This window comes from Phaseolus vulgaris, chromosome 7 (assembly GCF_000499845.2).
Source record: "Phaseolus vulgaris cultivar G19833 chromosome 7, P. vulgaris v2.0, whole genome shotgun sequence".
Taxonomy (NCBI): domain Eukaryota; kingdom Viridiplantae; phylum Streptophyta; class Magnoliopsida; order Fabales; family Fabaceae; genus Phaseolus; species Phaseolus vulgaris.
In genome coordinates, this window is record NC_023753.2 from 32,541,409 (window position 1) to 32,557,450 (window position 16,042).

Here is a 16,042-nt window from a genome sequence, read left to right on the forward strand (position 1 = left end):
TAGGAAACAGATATTAGATTAAAAATGTAGGAAACAGATACTAGATTTTCAGAGGATCACGCATTTTAAACACCACTAATTTTCTCCTTTACTTTCTTATACACATGGATCTAGAACTCTGAGAACAGTACATAAAATTGAAAAAAGCATAAAATTTGGAGTAGGGCAAAAATGAAAATGGGAAAGGAAGATTGAGGCCTAGAGGGTGAGATATGAGATCAAATGGTACAGCCACAGAATAAGAAAAAAAAGCATAGCATCGAAACGAGAGCGACGGATTCCAACGCCGTCACCACTCTCCACACCACCTCGTCCACAATTGACACGCTCATTGTCCCCGACCACCTCAGCAATCTCATTGGCGACCACTGAGGAGTTATGTACGATGCCAATGTTCCTGGCCAGGACGACACCGTTGAGAGCTCCCACATTGGCCAACGGAATGTTGAACCCATTTCCTTTTTGACAAAAAGGGTTTTTAGAGTGGGTATTTATGGATTCCAAATATTACTGTTTATATTAATCACAGTAAACAGTAATATTTAATGGTAAAAATTCAAAATAATTGTTAAAAAATTGAGAAATGACCATGTGAATTATACAGTTCATTTTGAAAGTGATTTAATTAAGTAATTTTTTATGTGTGTCGGAGAATGACCTACGAGTGGATTGTTCCGGCATAAATTGCGGTACAAGACGTTATGGACAGTCCACCAAAGTTCCCATCAAATCAAAATTAACACCTAAAGACAAAATAAGTTTTTTTCTTTTCTTTCATGAAGCAAAGCGGGAGAAATTTGAATTTAAACAAAAAGTTTGTTTTGTTTTTAAATGATGGTTTCAACATTTGGAGGAATAATAGTTCCTACCTACTTTCGAAAAACTTAAGTTAAATCAAACTAAAAGTTTATCTCCTTATTCATCATTACTGTATGATCATTCAAGTCATTTTTTATAGATCATATACTAGGGAGAGATTGAATATTTTTTTATAATACATTTATATCAATATATAAAATCTATAATAATATATAAAGAGATTCTCATTTTTTAGTATAAAATTTTTGTTTTATAATCTTATTCTTTATAATATTAAAATAAAATAAATTAAAAAAAATCCAATTTCTTACAATTTTATATTGTAAATAACTAGTTTTTTATTTTCAAATAATTCTTCTCAATACAAAATGACGTACACAATAACATATACAATAAAAAAATTACAATAAAAAACTACATACACAGTAAAAAAGCTTACATACTATAAGAATATACTCAATTATTTTTATAATTTAATAAATAAATTTATTAATAATAATTTTACTTCTTATAAATTATAGATAAATTCAAATAGACTCATGAACATTAATTTTTTTTAATCTTTTATTTAAGGAAAAAATTATTTTTATGATTATAAGATAATTATACTCTAAATTAGTGTATTTATTTATATATATGTAATGACATTTGTAAATTTACATCATATATAAATTAAATGAAATTAAAATTGTTATATTATAAAATAGAACAAAGATGAACCAAAAAGAACAAAGATGAACAAAAGAGTAAAAGGAAGGAAAATGAGAATGAATATCTCTTTTATTATTCAATAAAATCAAAACAAATAGTTTGGATATATAAGTCGTACACTCATTTTAGGTTTGGCTAAAGAAAGAAATAATCAATCAATCAATATATGTTGAGGTGAAGAAGTGTCAATTCTTCATGCTACGCATAAATGAAGAATATTTCCATCAAGCTCTTCATCAAGTGACGAAGATTCTCGATATGACATTGAAAACGATGTCGTGGAAGGGAAGCTGGTGTCGGTCGACAAAGGTGCTGCTGATGTGATGAAGGATGTCGGCGATGGAGGAAAGAATGTTGCTACAGTCCAAAACGAGTCAAAACCGTCCTTTAAAGAGATATTTGAACCACTCTAAGATGAGAATATACCGGACGTGGGCCGAAAACAATGTTTAGCTTGTACTTATTTTTTACTTGCTCCACGATCAATCAATACCTTTTAATTTGGTTTATTCTTATATTCTGAACTTATGATACATTCTGATAATGTCATTAGTATCTTTGCATTTTGATTATACTTCTGCTCAATCAGACGACCAAGTTCTTACCTAAATAGTTTGAATAAAATACTCAATAAAGTCTAACCGAGCCTATTAATTTCGAACAATGTAATTTAAATTTATGTGATACTTTATTGATTCAAGTGGCCCTGCCCGATAGTTACGAATAATAGCTAATCGATTAAGCGGTAAAATGTAAGAATGTGTTATTCTAGGCTTAGGTTTATTCTTGATAAACTAATGAATGTTAGTTAAGTTTATTTTATTCTAACCGCTTTAATTGTTATTTATCTTGATCCGATCTGGTCGCCATAGGCAATAATTTATGTTGTTCAGATCGTGGTTAACGATAATAACTGAATTCGGTCGACGTTAGTCGCGTCATAGCGATGGCCTTTTCAGAGTTATTTGCGATAACTATTCTTAAAATAATAAAATATATGAGTCGAGGTTAGATTCTCGATAAATGCAATTGGAGTTAGGATTCCTTAATTATATGTCGACCACCCCCTAGGTGATGGTTATCTAGACCGGTTGAGGAGTTAGCCTCAATGAACTCGATTGGAGTTGAAACTCCTACTAACGTGATAACAAAAGAATTTTTAAAGTGTCTCGTTAAAACCTTCTCGCACTACAAAAAAACGTGTATAAAGTGGCGGTTTTAATATGGCGGTTATTAATAACCGCCACAATCTGCCGTATAATACGACATTTTAGTAACCGCCACAATGATCCTTTAGAATATGGCATTTTTAACTGCCATAATTATCCTTCAAAATAAAATTCCCGCCTTTGCTTTCCCTCCTACATCATTCTTCTTTATTTTCAATTTTCTTTTAATTTTTTGGAAATTGATTTTGTTTTTGAAATCAGGTGCGTCCCACTCTTTAGAAACCAACATCTTCCCCCACTCTTCCCCCTGTCTTGCCAACTCTCTTCCCTCTTTGTCTGCTAACACGACCCTTACGCGACCTTTGTGAAACCCTCAGGCGACTTTCACGAAACTGTCATGAAACCCTTATGCTACCTTCACTAACCCTTCCTCCGTCCTTCACGAAACCCTGAAACCCTAACGCTCACTTCTCTGTCTGCCATTGCTGCCTCCGCGCAAGGTTGTTCCTCTGACCTTCATGAAACCCTAACGTTCACTCCTTTGTCCGCCATTGCCGCCTCTCACTCCTCTGCCCGCCATTGCCGCCTCCGCGCAAGGTTGTTTTAGGTTTGTGCTTGCGCGCCCTAAACCTCTGTCTTGGGAATCTATTGTTTGAAATCATTATAGGTTAAAATTGTTCAAAATCTTACTTCTGATTCTTGTTCATTGATACACTCCTTACAAAATTACAATTTTGATGTGTTTTTGCTTTGTAGTTTACCTCAAATTATATTTTGTATTCTCTTTATCACATAATATATCTGTATAAATTTTTATTTCTCAACAGCTACCCTATGATAGGATTGCAAAGATTGATGAGTTGGGAATTGCTGGAAGCAAGCTGCTGTCTGGATTTCAACAAGCGCTTGGTAATTATACAGAATTTTTTTAGCACGTGTTACTGTAAACTAATGATATTGCTTATTATTCACTTTCGGGGCGTTTGCTTCAAGTCATGATTTATCATTCCCAGGAACGAAGTCTACACAGGAATGTTATAATTGGAAAGTTATTCCTAGGCATATCTAAAATATGTTTGGTTAGCTTTCATATTTCTGATAATACTTTTTAAATTATAAATTAATTAAAGTAATAAAATAAAATAATGGACTTTATAATGGAGGTTACAAAGTAACTTCTATCATGCATATAAAAATTGTACAAACAAATGTATCCAGCTTTCTAACAAACATAGGAATAAAGATTTGTACTTTCATTTTTCCGGAATGCAAAAGGATTCCATGGAACAAAACGCCTCCTTATTTTATAACTTTTAACTTTAATTGTGCAGAGTTTATTAGGAGGCCTCCTATAGATATGAATTCTAAATTAGTGGAGAAGATAATTGTGGCTAATGAAACTAAGAGAGTTAAAGCCTATATAAATTCTGGATGTAGGAAGCTCAACAACAGTATCCAGAGTTTAACAAACTGTAAGTACTGCTCTTTATTTTTTATTGGGATTGGTTGTCTCATTCCATTATTAGGGTATATCTCTAGACTCAACATGGGCTTAGTGACTCATAAGTACATTTATTTTTCTTAACCCTTTTAATTTAGTATGATGTATTGAGAATGTTGATCTTTATTTGAGTCTGATATTTTAAAAGTGAACCAATACTGTGTTACCAATGAATCTTCTTTATTCTACTTAACAGGAGTATGACAGATTGATTTTCTTTGAGTGCAGTGTTAAGTTAATATTAGATTATTTCATAACTTTTTACAAAACTATACTCATGCAGTTTTACAATAGTTACTCTTTTTATTCATGAATTTTGTTCTCATTAAATTATCCTATTTTTTATTTATTTTGAAAATTTAGCAAAGCATTGTCTTCAAGATCAGTTTGGTTTGGGGTATTCTGCCAGTCATAAAGGATATATGTGTTTATCTTCAACTGGCAGAATCTTTATTTCTAAAGATGACATTTTTAATGAGCATAGTTTCGATATCCACATCTTTTTTCAACCACTTCCACATTAATTCCTCTTTGGTTTCTACCTATATTCCTGAAATATTTCATCCTAATCCTATTGTTCCTGCAACTCCACAAGTGACTCAATCAAATCCAAAACTGTAAAATAAGCTCTTCAAGACTCTTAATGGTGTGCTGCTATGAGTACTAAATAGTTTTATGTATGTAGAAATTTGGTATTCTTTTTTGTATTTTTTATCTTTACATAATAAAATTCGAGTATCAGTGTTTGCTATCAGCTTGCAATTTTGTTTCTTTACATTTATCCTGTCTGCTTTTCTCACTTATTTAGCTTCTCTCTAATTCTTTTATGTGTCTTTGTTCCAAAAAAATATTTGCTTGAATATGCATTGTACAATCTTTTGTGATCAATTCACCGATTAAATTCTACTTATTAATTTATTGCTATTTATTCTGCTGCTGACTATACAACTGTTTCAATATGGCAAAATATGCATACGGAAGTTCACTCATGCACACGTGGACTCTGTAACCATATAAGAAAAGGTATGGCCTCGTGTTTTTGCTTTGTAGTTTTATAAATTTAGTTCTTAGAAGAAAAAGTTGTTTCGAAGTTGAAAATTGATTTATAGATGACATGCATAATATATTTGGTTGATTATATTGGTTATGAAATGCTTTTTTCTGTAAAGAATCATTATGATAATCAATGACTGCTTGGATTTTTTTCTGAAAATGGGAAGAAAATATTCTCCATTTGATTATGATCCTGATTTGAAATGTTAAATGGGTGCTTTTTAAAATTCCCATTGCTGTAAATGAAGTACATTTGGATAGCTACGACTGAAAACCTAAAACATATTCCTGCCACTGGATTTTAAGCCTTGATATATACTTAATCTACAGAATAACAAACCAGTTAACAAGGACAAATGGGTTGGAAAAGTCAATTTTGTTGAGATAAGATCATTTTGGCATATTTTCAGAAGTTTTGATCGCATGTGGGGTTTTTTTATTCTGTGCTTACAGGTAATAATTTGTCTGTTGTCCTTCGCAATCTATGTGTATGATTTTTCCCTTCATTCAATATCTAGCAAAATATATCCATTTCTGAAAGAGCTAATTTATCTTAGGCTATGATTATTGTTGCTTGGAATGGAACTGGGGATCCAAGTGCAATCATTGATGTGAATGTTTTCAAGAAGGTGCTTAGTGTGTTTATAATTGCTGCTATCTTGAAGCTTGGACAAGGTAGGTAATAGCAAATATTACCAGCACATATATTGCTTGTGGATATTTCTCAATAGCCATATTCATATTTTTGTACAAAATTTTAGGCTATATTGCTACTCTGGCTTCTATTCAAGAGCCCTTTGTTCTTCTATTTTAATGCTTGTTTGTTTAACATGCAACTGCTGATAGACATCAGAGGAAGATTTATTTAGTGATTTTTTTTTACTTGCTATTTAAAGGCCATTTTTGTGTACCCACATTGTTTTAAACAATCTTGGCATTATGAAAGTGTAAGTTGCTTATGGTAATAATTTTTACTTTATGTTTATATAGGCAGCTATTCTGGATGTGATCCTCAGTTGGAAATCACAATGGAGCATGTCTATGCATGTTAAGTTGAGATACATTCTAAAAGTTGTTTCAGCTGCAGCATGGGTGATTGTTCTATCAGTTAGTTATGCTTATACTTGGGAAAATCCTCCTGGGTTTGCTCAAACGATACAAAGTTGGTTTGGAAGCAATTCAAAATTCGCCTTCATTCTTTATTATGGTCGTTGTTGTATACCTGTCACCAAATATGCTAGCTGCCATGTTGTTTTTGTTCCCACTCATTCGCCGTTTTCTTGAGAGGTCAAACTATAGGATTGTGATGCTTATGATGTGGTGGTCACAGGTAGGTGATATGGCTACCCTTTTTCCTATGCATACTTTTCGGCTGGTACACATAGGAACAATCATTTTTTGCCTCTGCACCTGAGATATACTGAATTTAAAATAGCTATTTTGATTCTTTGTAATTGGCAGCCTCGACTCTACTAGGGGAATGCATGAGAGCACATTTTCCCTTTTCAAGTAAGAATCTAGTTTTAGAAGTTCCTCTCAATTGTGAATAGTATTATTTTCCTTGGATCTAATCATAATGTATCATTGTTTATAATGTAAGGTACACAATGTTCTGGGTTCTCCTCATAATTACAAAGTTAGCTTTCAGTTACTATATAGAGGTGATGATTTATTTTCATTCATGATTTGTGGATAACTCTAATCTTTCCCTTCTTTTCTTAACTTCCCTTGATTGTAGAAATGAATGTATACTTTTTTGGCCTTAAACTTCAATGTCTTGGTTCTTGTATTTTTTATGACCAACCTTTGTCAAATTGACTTTAGTTTAACTATATCATCTATAATATTAATGTACTAATTTACAGAAAAAATCAGCTTGTGTAGTCCCATTAAATGTGGACCACAATGTCTCAGCTTGTGTACTCAGAAAATGAAGCTCAAGGTTAGGATGCTCATAATTGGCCCGTTGGAATACATGTGGTTGTCAGCTATGATGACAACTTTCAGGCACCGGATGTTGCTAGTGGTGCTCCATCACCAATCCAGAATATAAGATCAAGTGGAGGGAGTAAGACAAATTAGGATTGAGAATTTACTTGTAATATGTTTAGAAAGTGAAACTATTTATATTTTGACAATTTAATTTACTTGTTGTTTGGATTAGTTTGACATTATCAACTTTGTTTTTTCAATGAATGATCTTTTGATTATTATATTTATCAATTTTAATTATATTATGAAATTAGTTTATGTTATAACTTCATTATATTATGAAACATAATTGTGTAGTGGAATTTAATTATAATATCAAAATAATTAATATTATAAAATCAAATTATAAAATGGAATTAAATAAATTATTATAAATGTTAAAAATAAAATTAAAGTTTAATTATAATATGAAATTAAATAATATTATGAAATCAAATTATAAAATAGAATTAAATAAATTATTATAAATATTAAAAATAAAATTAAATATTTAATATTCGAATTATGACAGTTATAAAATGTATTATAAATGTCATACTGTATCAAGTGGCGGCGGTTAAAAATGTCATTATTTACGTTAGAATTGGTTTACCCAGTTTTAAAATTACGACATTTATAACTAACGCCAATTACATGCTTAAAACCGCCACTTTATACAATGCATAATATGGCGTCTGCTACAACGGTTCTCAATTGACCGCCACATTAAACTTTGTGGCGGGAAGAATTCTGGCGGTACGCGGTACCGCCACATACGTATAATGCGGCGGTTAAAACCGCCAGTTTTTACGAAAATAACCGCCGCATTATACACGTTTTTTTGTAGTGTCGGTCGAAAACCCTCCTTAGGGATAAAACAACCGAGCAAGGAAATAGTACATTGTTTTATTGAATTTTCATCAACTGTAATAAAATTTGAGATGTGTGGTATTCCACATTCTCGGTACATTTTTCCCTGATAAAAATTCTAAATAATATGCGTCGTCGACCGCTGTGTTTGCAATGTGGAATGGTCATTCCCAATTGCTTTAGAACTTACCATCTTTTTTCCAGACGTCACTGCGCATTCGCCAGACCAAGTCTCTCTTATGGAAGTTTCTTAACTTCACCTTCGAATTATATCTTCTTGTCGCCCGCACTTTGCATGCTTCTTTTCTTATTCTACTTTTGTATTTGAGTTTGTTGATGAGGTCAAGGTCGACCAACAAACTTTCTTTATTCAAATCCAAATCTAGTGTTTAGCGTCATAGGGAGGGCTTTCCTACTTCAATGGGGATCATGGCTTCCGTCCCATAGGTCAAACTATATGGGATTTACTGCGTAATGGACTGTGGTGTACATCGGTAAGCCCATAAGACTTCGAGAAGCTCCTTGGTCCATTTACCTTTGTCTGGGTCAAGTCTATTTTTCAATTCATTAAGAATAATTTTGTTGTCGATTTCGGCTTGGTCGTTGGTCTGCGGGTTCTCCACTAAGCTTGTGATATGTTTGATATCAATCTTTTCATAGAATTCAGTCAATCCTCGGTCGATGAATTGTCGACGATTATCAGTTATGACAACATGTGATATTTCGAATCGACACACAATATTTTTCTAAACAAAATTTTGAACATTCTGTGCGGTAATGACCGCTAAGGGTTCAACCTCTATCCATTTAGTAAAATAATTTATGCCTACCAACAAAAATTTACACGATTCTTTACCTAGAGTAAAGGGTCCGATGATATCCATCCCTCACTTCACAAACGACCACGAGGAGAGAATGTAATGAAGATTCTCAGTTTTTTTGTGAGATAAACTACCCTACTCTTAACACTTAACACATTTATGCACAAACTCTGTATAATCACCCTGTACGGTCGGCCAATAATAGCCTGCTCGTAGTACTTTGGTTGTCATTGTCCGAGCTCCCGAATGGGTACCACATACCCCCTTGTGTATCTCCCACATGACATAAATGGCTTGCTCGGGGGTGATACATTTTAAAAGTGGACAAGTGTAACCTCGCCAATAGAGATCTTGATCTACGAGTAAGAATCGGGCGGCCTGTTGCCTCATTACTTTCTCCAAATGCCCCCCGCAGTTCTCAACTGTCAAAGACTGTTTGATGGGTGTCATCCAGCTCGATTGTACATCAGTCGCCATACACTCTCCTGAGCTAACGTTGGGATTGCTCAAGGTCACATAAGTGACTGATCGATGAAGTCCTTTCTTCTTAGCAGTTGCTAGGCGGGAAAACATATCAACTTGAGTATTATGTTCCTGACGGATATGTTGGATTGTCACCTTGGTGAAATTTGCAATTAGGCCTTACACAAAATGATAATATTGCTGCAATAACGTCTCTTTGACCTTGAATTCCTCTTTAAGTTGGTCGACCACTAGTTGAGAGTCACTTTTACATATGAGATTTTTCACCTCCAAATCAAGAGCGAGGTTAAGACCGGCTATGATAGCTTAATACTCGGCCTGATTATTGGATGTCTTAAACTCAAACTTCAGAGCTTGCTCGATGAGAACGTCACCTGGTCCTTCGAGTACCACCCTGCACGATCTGTTATTAGAGGAACCGTCAACATGCAGAGTCCATGGGGAGTGTTCCTCCTCAAGTGGCCAAGGACTAAGCTCAACTGTAAAATCAGCTAAAGCTTGTGATTTAATTGCCCCCCTGGGCTGATGTTGAATATGGAATTTTGACAACTTTATTGCCCATCCTATCATTCGTCTGACCAAGTTTGGCTTTGCCAGTATCTTCATTGTGGGGTAGTTAATTCTTACTATAATGCGATGATTTTGAGAATACATGTGCATTCGTCGTGTTGTTATTACTAAGGTCAAACGACCTTTTCAATCATCTGGTACCGGACCTCGACACCGTGAAGTTCTCGATTGATGAAGTACACTATCGTTCTTCTTTCACCACTTCTTCAACCAATACTGCATTGATCACCTCCTTCGAGACATCAAGGTAAATGATTATAAATTCTTTAGCGTTTGACTTTTGTATGACCAGAGGAGACGCCAGAAAAGCTTTCAACTGAAGGAATATTCCTTCGTATTTGTTGGTCCATCAAAATTTATATGCCTTTCATAACAACTGTCCGATGGGTTTAGTCTTTTCTGCTAGTTTTGGCACAAACTTGGAAAGTGTTGTGAGTCGGTCGATTAAATTTCCTTAACATTTTTAGGGCTTCGCATCTCAGTAATTGCCTTACATTTCTTGGAGTTTGCTTCTATGCCACGAGGAGTGATGATAAAATCTAAGAACTTTCCTTCTTATACTTTGAATGAACACTTGTCAGGATTAAGTTGCATCCCATGGTTGTGAAGGGCTCGAAAGACTTCTTGTAGGTCTTTAATATGTTGCTCGCATGAGTAAGCTTTTTTGACAATGTCGTCTACATAAGCTTCGACACACTGACCGAGCATGCCTTTGAAGATGTAGTCCATCAGTAGTTGGTAGGTGGCCCCACATTTTTAAGGCCGAATGGCCTAACCTTATAATAGAAATTATTGGATTCGATCATAAAAACTGTTTTTTCTTTGTCTTTAGGATGCATTTGGATCTGATTGTATCCCGAATATGCATCTAGAAAACTCAGGAAAGTGTGACCTGCTGCTCCGTCTACAAGCCGATCAATGCTCGACAAGGGATAAAAGTTTTTGGGCATGCCCTGTTAAGGTCAGTGTAATCTACACACATCCTCCACTTACCATTTGATTTTTTGACCATGACCATGTTGGCCAACCATGTTGTATAATGTGCTCTTCTGATGAAGTTAGCCTTTAGTAATTTCTCAGTTTCTTCTCGTGCAACATCACGCTTTTCTTCACCCATTTTTTGTTTTTTCTGGGCTACTGGTCTGGCCTCCTTGTAAATGGAAAGACGATGCGTAATGATGTTCGGGCTTACCCTAGGCATGTCGACAACTGTCCAAGCAAATAAATCAATATTATCAATCAAAGTTTGACTTACTAAAATGCTGTTGTCCGGTTTCAAAGACGTTCCAATATGCGTTTTGTGTTCATCATCTCGAAGGGGCACAAGACGAAGATCTTCGTGAGGCTCCATACGGGCTTCATCAAGTTGAGGATTTAGGTCAACGAGTGTAACCATGTGCTTTCTAGTTCTCCTATCATGAGAATGTCTCTCGGTCGATTCCCTATGTGTGGAAGATTGTCACCTTCTTTCACGACACCGACCGCATGGTGAGGTATGATATAAGTGTCTTGTAGGTTCAACTTTTAAACTTGCGACATAACATTCTCGAGCAATTTTTTGATCTACATGGACGTAATGATTTCTTCGATTGTTGATGGGAACTTCATAGCTAGGTGAGGGGTGGACATTATCGCCTTTAGGCGATTTATAGACACCCTTCGAGCAGTATATTACAAGAGGTATTTGCATTAACCAACATATACCTAATCTTTATAGTTTTAATCAGACACTCCATTTCCCCAAACGTAGTTTATAGGTCGATAAATCCTCTAATGTCCACTCGCTCACCTGAGAATCTAACAATTGTTCATCATAAGGTTGGATTTTTGTTTCTGGAATCCTCATTTTCCTGAAGGTCTTCCAATAAAGGATATCCACCGAGCTACCTTGATCTACTAGGACCTTGGTAATTGCAAACTTGTCTATTTCTACAGTAATCACCATGGGATCATCCTATGTTGAGTTTATCGTAATGAAATCATTGTCTGTAAATGTAATCGGAGGCATCCTCGGTCGACTTCAGGTGAAAGTGTGAGCCAACTAAATGGCTCGAAGATGCTTATTTCTAGTTAAACTAGAACATCCACCTCCCGCAAAACCTCTGACTATTGTGTTGACTTCTCGTTCGGGTATGCCAAATGACACCAGCCCGACTATTGAGTTAATAACCTCTTTGAATCTACGTTTGGTCCTATTGTTCCTTTCAGGAATTTTGCTTCGTGGTCGAGTCCTTCTTACCAGGCTTTCACTTCGTCTCTGTTTTGTCAAACGTCGGTTGTCATCACGCCGACGTGAATCCCCTCGTCCTGATCGCTCATAATATTCTTTTTGCCCACTAGGTGGACATCAATCCCTTTGTGGAGATCGGTACATGCTAATATCGGTCTTGATAAATTTGTGAAAGTGGTCAGGTTGAATAAGTTCTTCGATCTTGTCTTTCAATGCTTGATAGTCTTCGGTCATATGGTCGTAGTTGCGGTGATAATGGGAATACATAGATGTATCTGCATTTCTTGGAGTTTGTGATTGCTTTAATGTCAAGATTAACTCAACATGCAATGCCTCGTCCAGGACTCTTCCCCTTGGAACAATCAGTGGTGTGTAAGTAGAAAATCAGGGATCTCGATTTTCTCTGAAACGATCGGACTGACCTGGTGTGGATCGATTGCCTCTGTCTTTTTCTTTCTCCTTCCCTTTATCGACGCCTTCAAATTGATGACTCTTATGATAATCAATGTGTTCTTCAATCTGCATGAACTTGGTTGCACGGTTCCTAAATTCATCCATGTTTTTGGCCGGTCTCTTGATTAAGCTTTCAGTGAATCGACCTGGTTGGATTGCCAAGATTTGGTGATGCATGGCTATCTCGGGCATCAAGTTTCCGATACCCATGCATACTTTGTTGAATCTATCCATAAATGCTCTCAATGATTCTCCTTTTTCTTGTTTCACATTAAGAAGAGACATGGATGAGGTATGATGCGGTCGGCTTGTTGCATATTGTGTGATGAACTTTGTTGTTAGGACTTTAAAATTTCCCATGAAGTTGGGAGGAAGTCTAGTGAACCAAGCGAGCGGTCCCTCTTGGAAGGAGGTGGGGAAAACCTTACACCATACTACCTTACTGGTTGTGTATAAGTTCATTTGCTTCTTGAAGACATTTAGATGTTCGTCCGGGTCGGTGGAACCATCATAGAGTTTGATAGTTAATCCCTTCCACTTAGGAGGAAGTGGTGTGTCGATTATCTTTTCTGTGAATGGATGCCCTCTTGGGTCCTCCTTGTTGTTCGGGGGAGGGGTAATTCTAGAAGTTTGGTGAGTTTGATTAGTTTGGTGGGTTTGATGGGTCTGATGAGTCTAAGGGATCGGTGGTGGGCCTTGGGATTGTCCATCCCACTCTTGCCTATTGAGCCGCTGCTGTAAATTTTTATTCTGTTTCTTTAGAAGAGACATCTCCTCCTCATGTCGACGCCTGTCCTCTCTGTTCCGCAACTGATTCGCGATGCCCTTTTGTCGTAACTCCTCCATTTTTGCTTGGAGGACCTGAATCATAACTATCTGCTCATCCGCCATGCGATCATTGTTAGCATTATTTCTTGTTGACACCATCGCTGCTGGTTATGACTTGTTGCTGAAAATTGAGTACTACCTCGACCCCACGGTGGGCGCCAATTGTACTTGTATAGGTTGAGGGGCCCAAATAGATGGATGTACAATTACGGACGTGTCGGTGATCTCCAAATTCCTTTAAGTTTCCTTCCTTCAATGTTGATGCTTGGTCGGTTAGGGGGTACCTGCGAATTGCACTTTGACGCTCAAGTAAGTTCTTTAGTTTAAGTGTGTTCTAGTAAAATGTGAAAACGTATCTTATTCCTCAACAGAGAGATCTATTTATAGTATTGATTCATAGGTCCTCACTTTGATGGGCCGAATATCAGTTGTTTAGTGACGTGTAATGATCCCTTAATACTAGGAACATGTATCTTTCAGTTAATCACTTTTATCTGTTATGTTGGAGATATTTCCCATATATTTTGGGATATTATTTAACTCATTCACGCTATCATAAGTTTGTTACTCGTTTATGTATTATGTTCTTTTATGTTATTTGACTCGAGTGGCTGGTCACTGAAACCGAGACAGGCTCGTCCGGTACTGACCGATATAGGTGAGAAGCTGAATAAGGAGTTCATACACACAGTGACCGTTTGTAGTCACACGGTATGTATGTTTGGACTTATCCTGATCCGATTGAAGTGGATTAGATGTTAGTCTCTGGTAGGGGCATACTTAATGAGTCTTCCGGAAGAGAATACATCCATATGTTATCAGTGATTGAAATGAAATCAAAAGAGTACTGGGGATTGAATGAAAATCAAGGTACCACGAGACAAATGAATTTATATGGCCACAATTTGATTAATGAGTCTTCCGGAAGACGATAGATTCATATGCAATCAGTATGATTGGCTTGAAATCAAAGGTACCGAGGATTAAAAGGAAATCAAGATACTCTCATGTAAATGAATCTATGTCAAGTTAGTATGATTGAAATGAAATCGAATTATTGTGATTGATATTTGGATTTTGTATGATTGTGTTTGAGTAAAAAGAAAACTAAATTAATTATGAAATACTAATCAAATTAGTTGTTTTACTTATATTTTTGTGTGTCAAAACTTTAGTTCGATAGCTTACTCTTACATGTGTTTATTTGTGTATGAACTGTTATGACTGTATTATGTACGCGAACAGATGATCATACAAGTGCATGAGAGCTTTGAAGGTTATAGAATTTTGTTTGGAACTATGAATTTGAAAATATTTGTATTTTTATAAGTCCTAATCATGTATTAGGAATGTTTTTGAAAAATTTTAAACTTTGTATTGTAATAGTTAGATGTATTTTTAGGGTGTTATATTTTAATAATAATAATAATAATAATAATTTATATTATATTATATAATTAATTATACTTATTTTATTATAATGTAATATAAATATAAATGAACTAATAATATCAAAATATAATATATATTTATTATAATAACTATAAAATATATATTTAATATAATATATATTCTTTTAACGTTGATTATCCGCTTATCTTCATATATTTACGAAAAGGAGTTTAAAAGTTTTTTTCCTCATTTTCTTTATTACTTTTTTATTTCTCAATTTGTGAATTTTTTTTGACTCTTCTTTGCTCTTATAATTCTGTCGCTTGAAAACAGACCGTACAAGTATATTCAAAACGATATCACAATATTTAGATTAAACGGCGAATAATGATAAAAAAATTAAACAGTAAAAGAAAAATAATAATATTTGATTTCATTTTTATTTCCTTAGATATTATAGCCGTGGTAACTAAGTTTTTCAATATTTTAATTTTATTTATCCATTATTTATTTTTACTAAATATGTAATTTATTTTCTTAATACTAACGAAACACGTGCTTAATTTTTGTTTTATTAAAATATAAATATAATTCTATTATTTTTCTAATATTACTTTTTTATGAATAATCAATTAAAAAGAAAATAATAATTATTTTAGTTTTTTTAAAACAAAGATAAATTATTTAGTTATTTTTTATTAAATAAATTGTTGGTTATTTATTAAAGAGTAAAGTTATGTAATTAAAAATGACAAAAAATTATTAAATAAATAAATGAATTTTTATTTAAAAATTAAGGTTATGTAATTAAAATGACACAAAAAAGTATTAAATAATATTTTTTTTTACATAATGATATAAATTAGAGTAAATAACTGTATCAAAGATTAAAGAAATTACATACTATTTAACATATATAGTCACAACTTGTGTTAGGTAGTTATATTTTGATGAATAGTATGGAAATAAAAATAGAATTATCATATCATAATTAAATGTTATTATCGAAAAAAAAAACATGTTAAATATTTAAAGGAAGAGTAATGTAAATATTGAAATTATACTATAAAAATATCTAGAGCATCAATCATATATTATTATTATTATAAAAAAAAACTTGCTGTGAAGTTAACAACTACAAATTAAAATGCCGGTAATAATAAAATCTCAA

General features: G+C 34.1%; 2 protein-coding genes across 7 annotated transcripts; one reads left to right on the plus strand and one right to left on the minus strand.

Annotated features, from left to right (window-relative positions):
* Window positions 1–458, minus strand: LOC137828194 (uncharacterized). The gene has a single exon (XM_068634662.1). It carries the CDS (start codon window positions 453–455, stop codon window positions 219–221), a length of 237 nt encoding a protein of 78 aa, XP_068490763.1. The 5' UTR covers window positions 456–458; the 3' UTR covers window positions 1–218.
* A 2,501-nt stretch (window positions 459–2,959) lies between these two features.
* On the plus strand, window positions 2,960–7,445 carry LOC137830089 (callose synthase 3-like). Of its 6 annotated transcripts, none has more exons than XM_068637219.1 (9): window positions 2,960–3,306; window positions 3,527–3,608; window positions 4,031–4,171; window positions 5,182–5,223; window positions 5,584–5,706; window positions 5,811–5,928; window positions 6,248–6,583; window positions 6,715–6,762; window positions 6,854–6,914. In XM_068637219.1, the coding sequence occupies exons 5-7, from the start codon at window positions 5,677–5,679 to the stop codon at window positions 6,535–6,537; spliced, it is 438 nt and encodes a 145-aa protein (XP_068493320.1). In that variant the 5' UTR covers window positions 2,960–3,306; window positions 3,527–3,608; window positions 4,031–4,171; window positions 5,182–5,223; window positions 5,584–5,676; the 3' UTR covers window positions 6,538–6,583; window positions 6,715–6,762; window positions 6,854–6,914. The 6 variants fall into 6 exon arrangements, 3 of the variants coding, with proteins under 3 accessions (XP_068493320.1, XP_068493322.1, XP_068493321.1); XM_068637221.1 differs by having other exon boundaries at window positions 3,541–3,608; XR_011084152.1 differs by having other exon boundaries at window positions 2,964–3,306; window positions 6,244–6,583.
* Window positions 7,446–16,042: the final 8,597 nt, after the last annotated feature.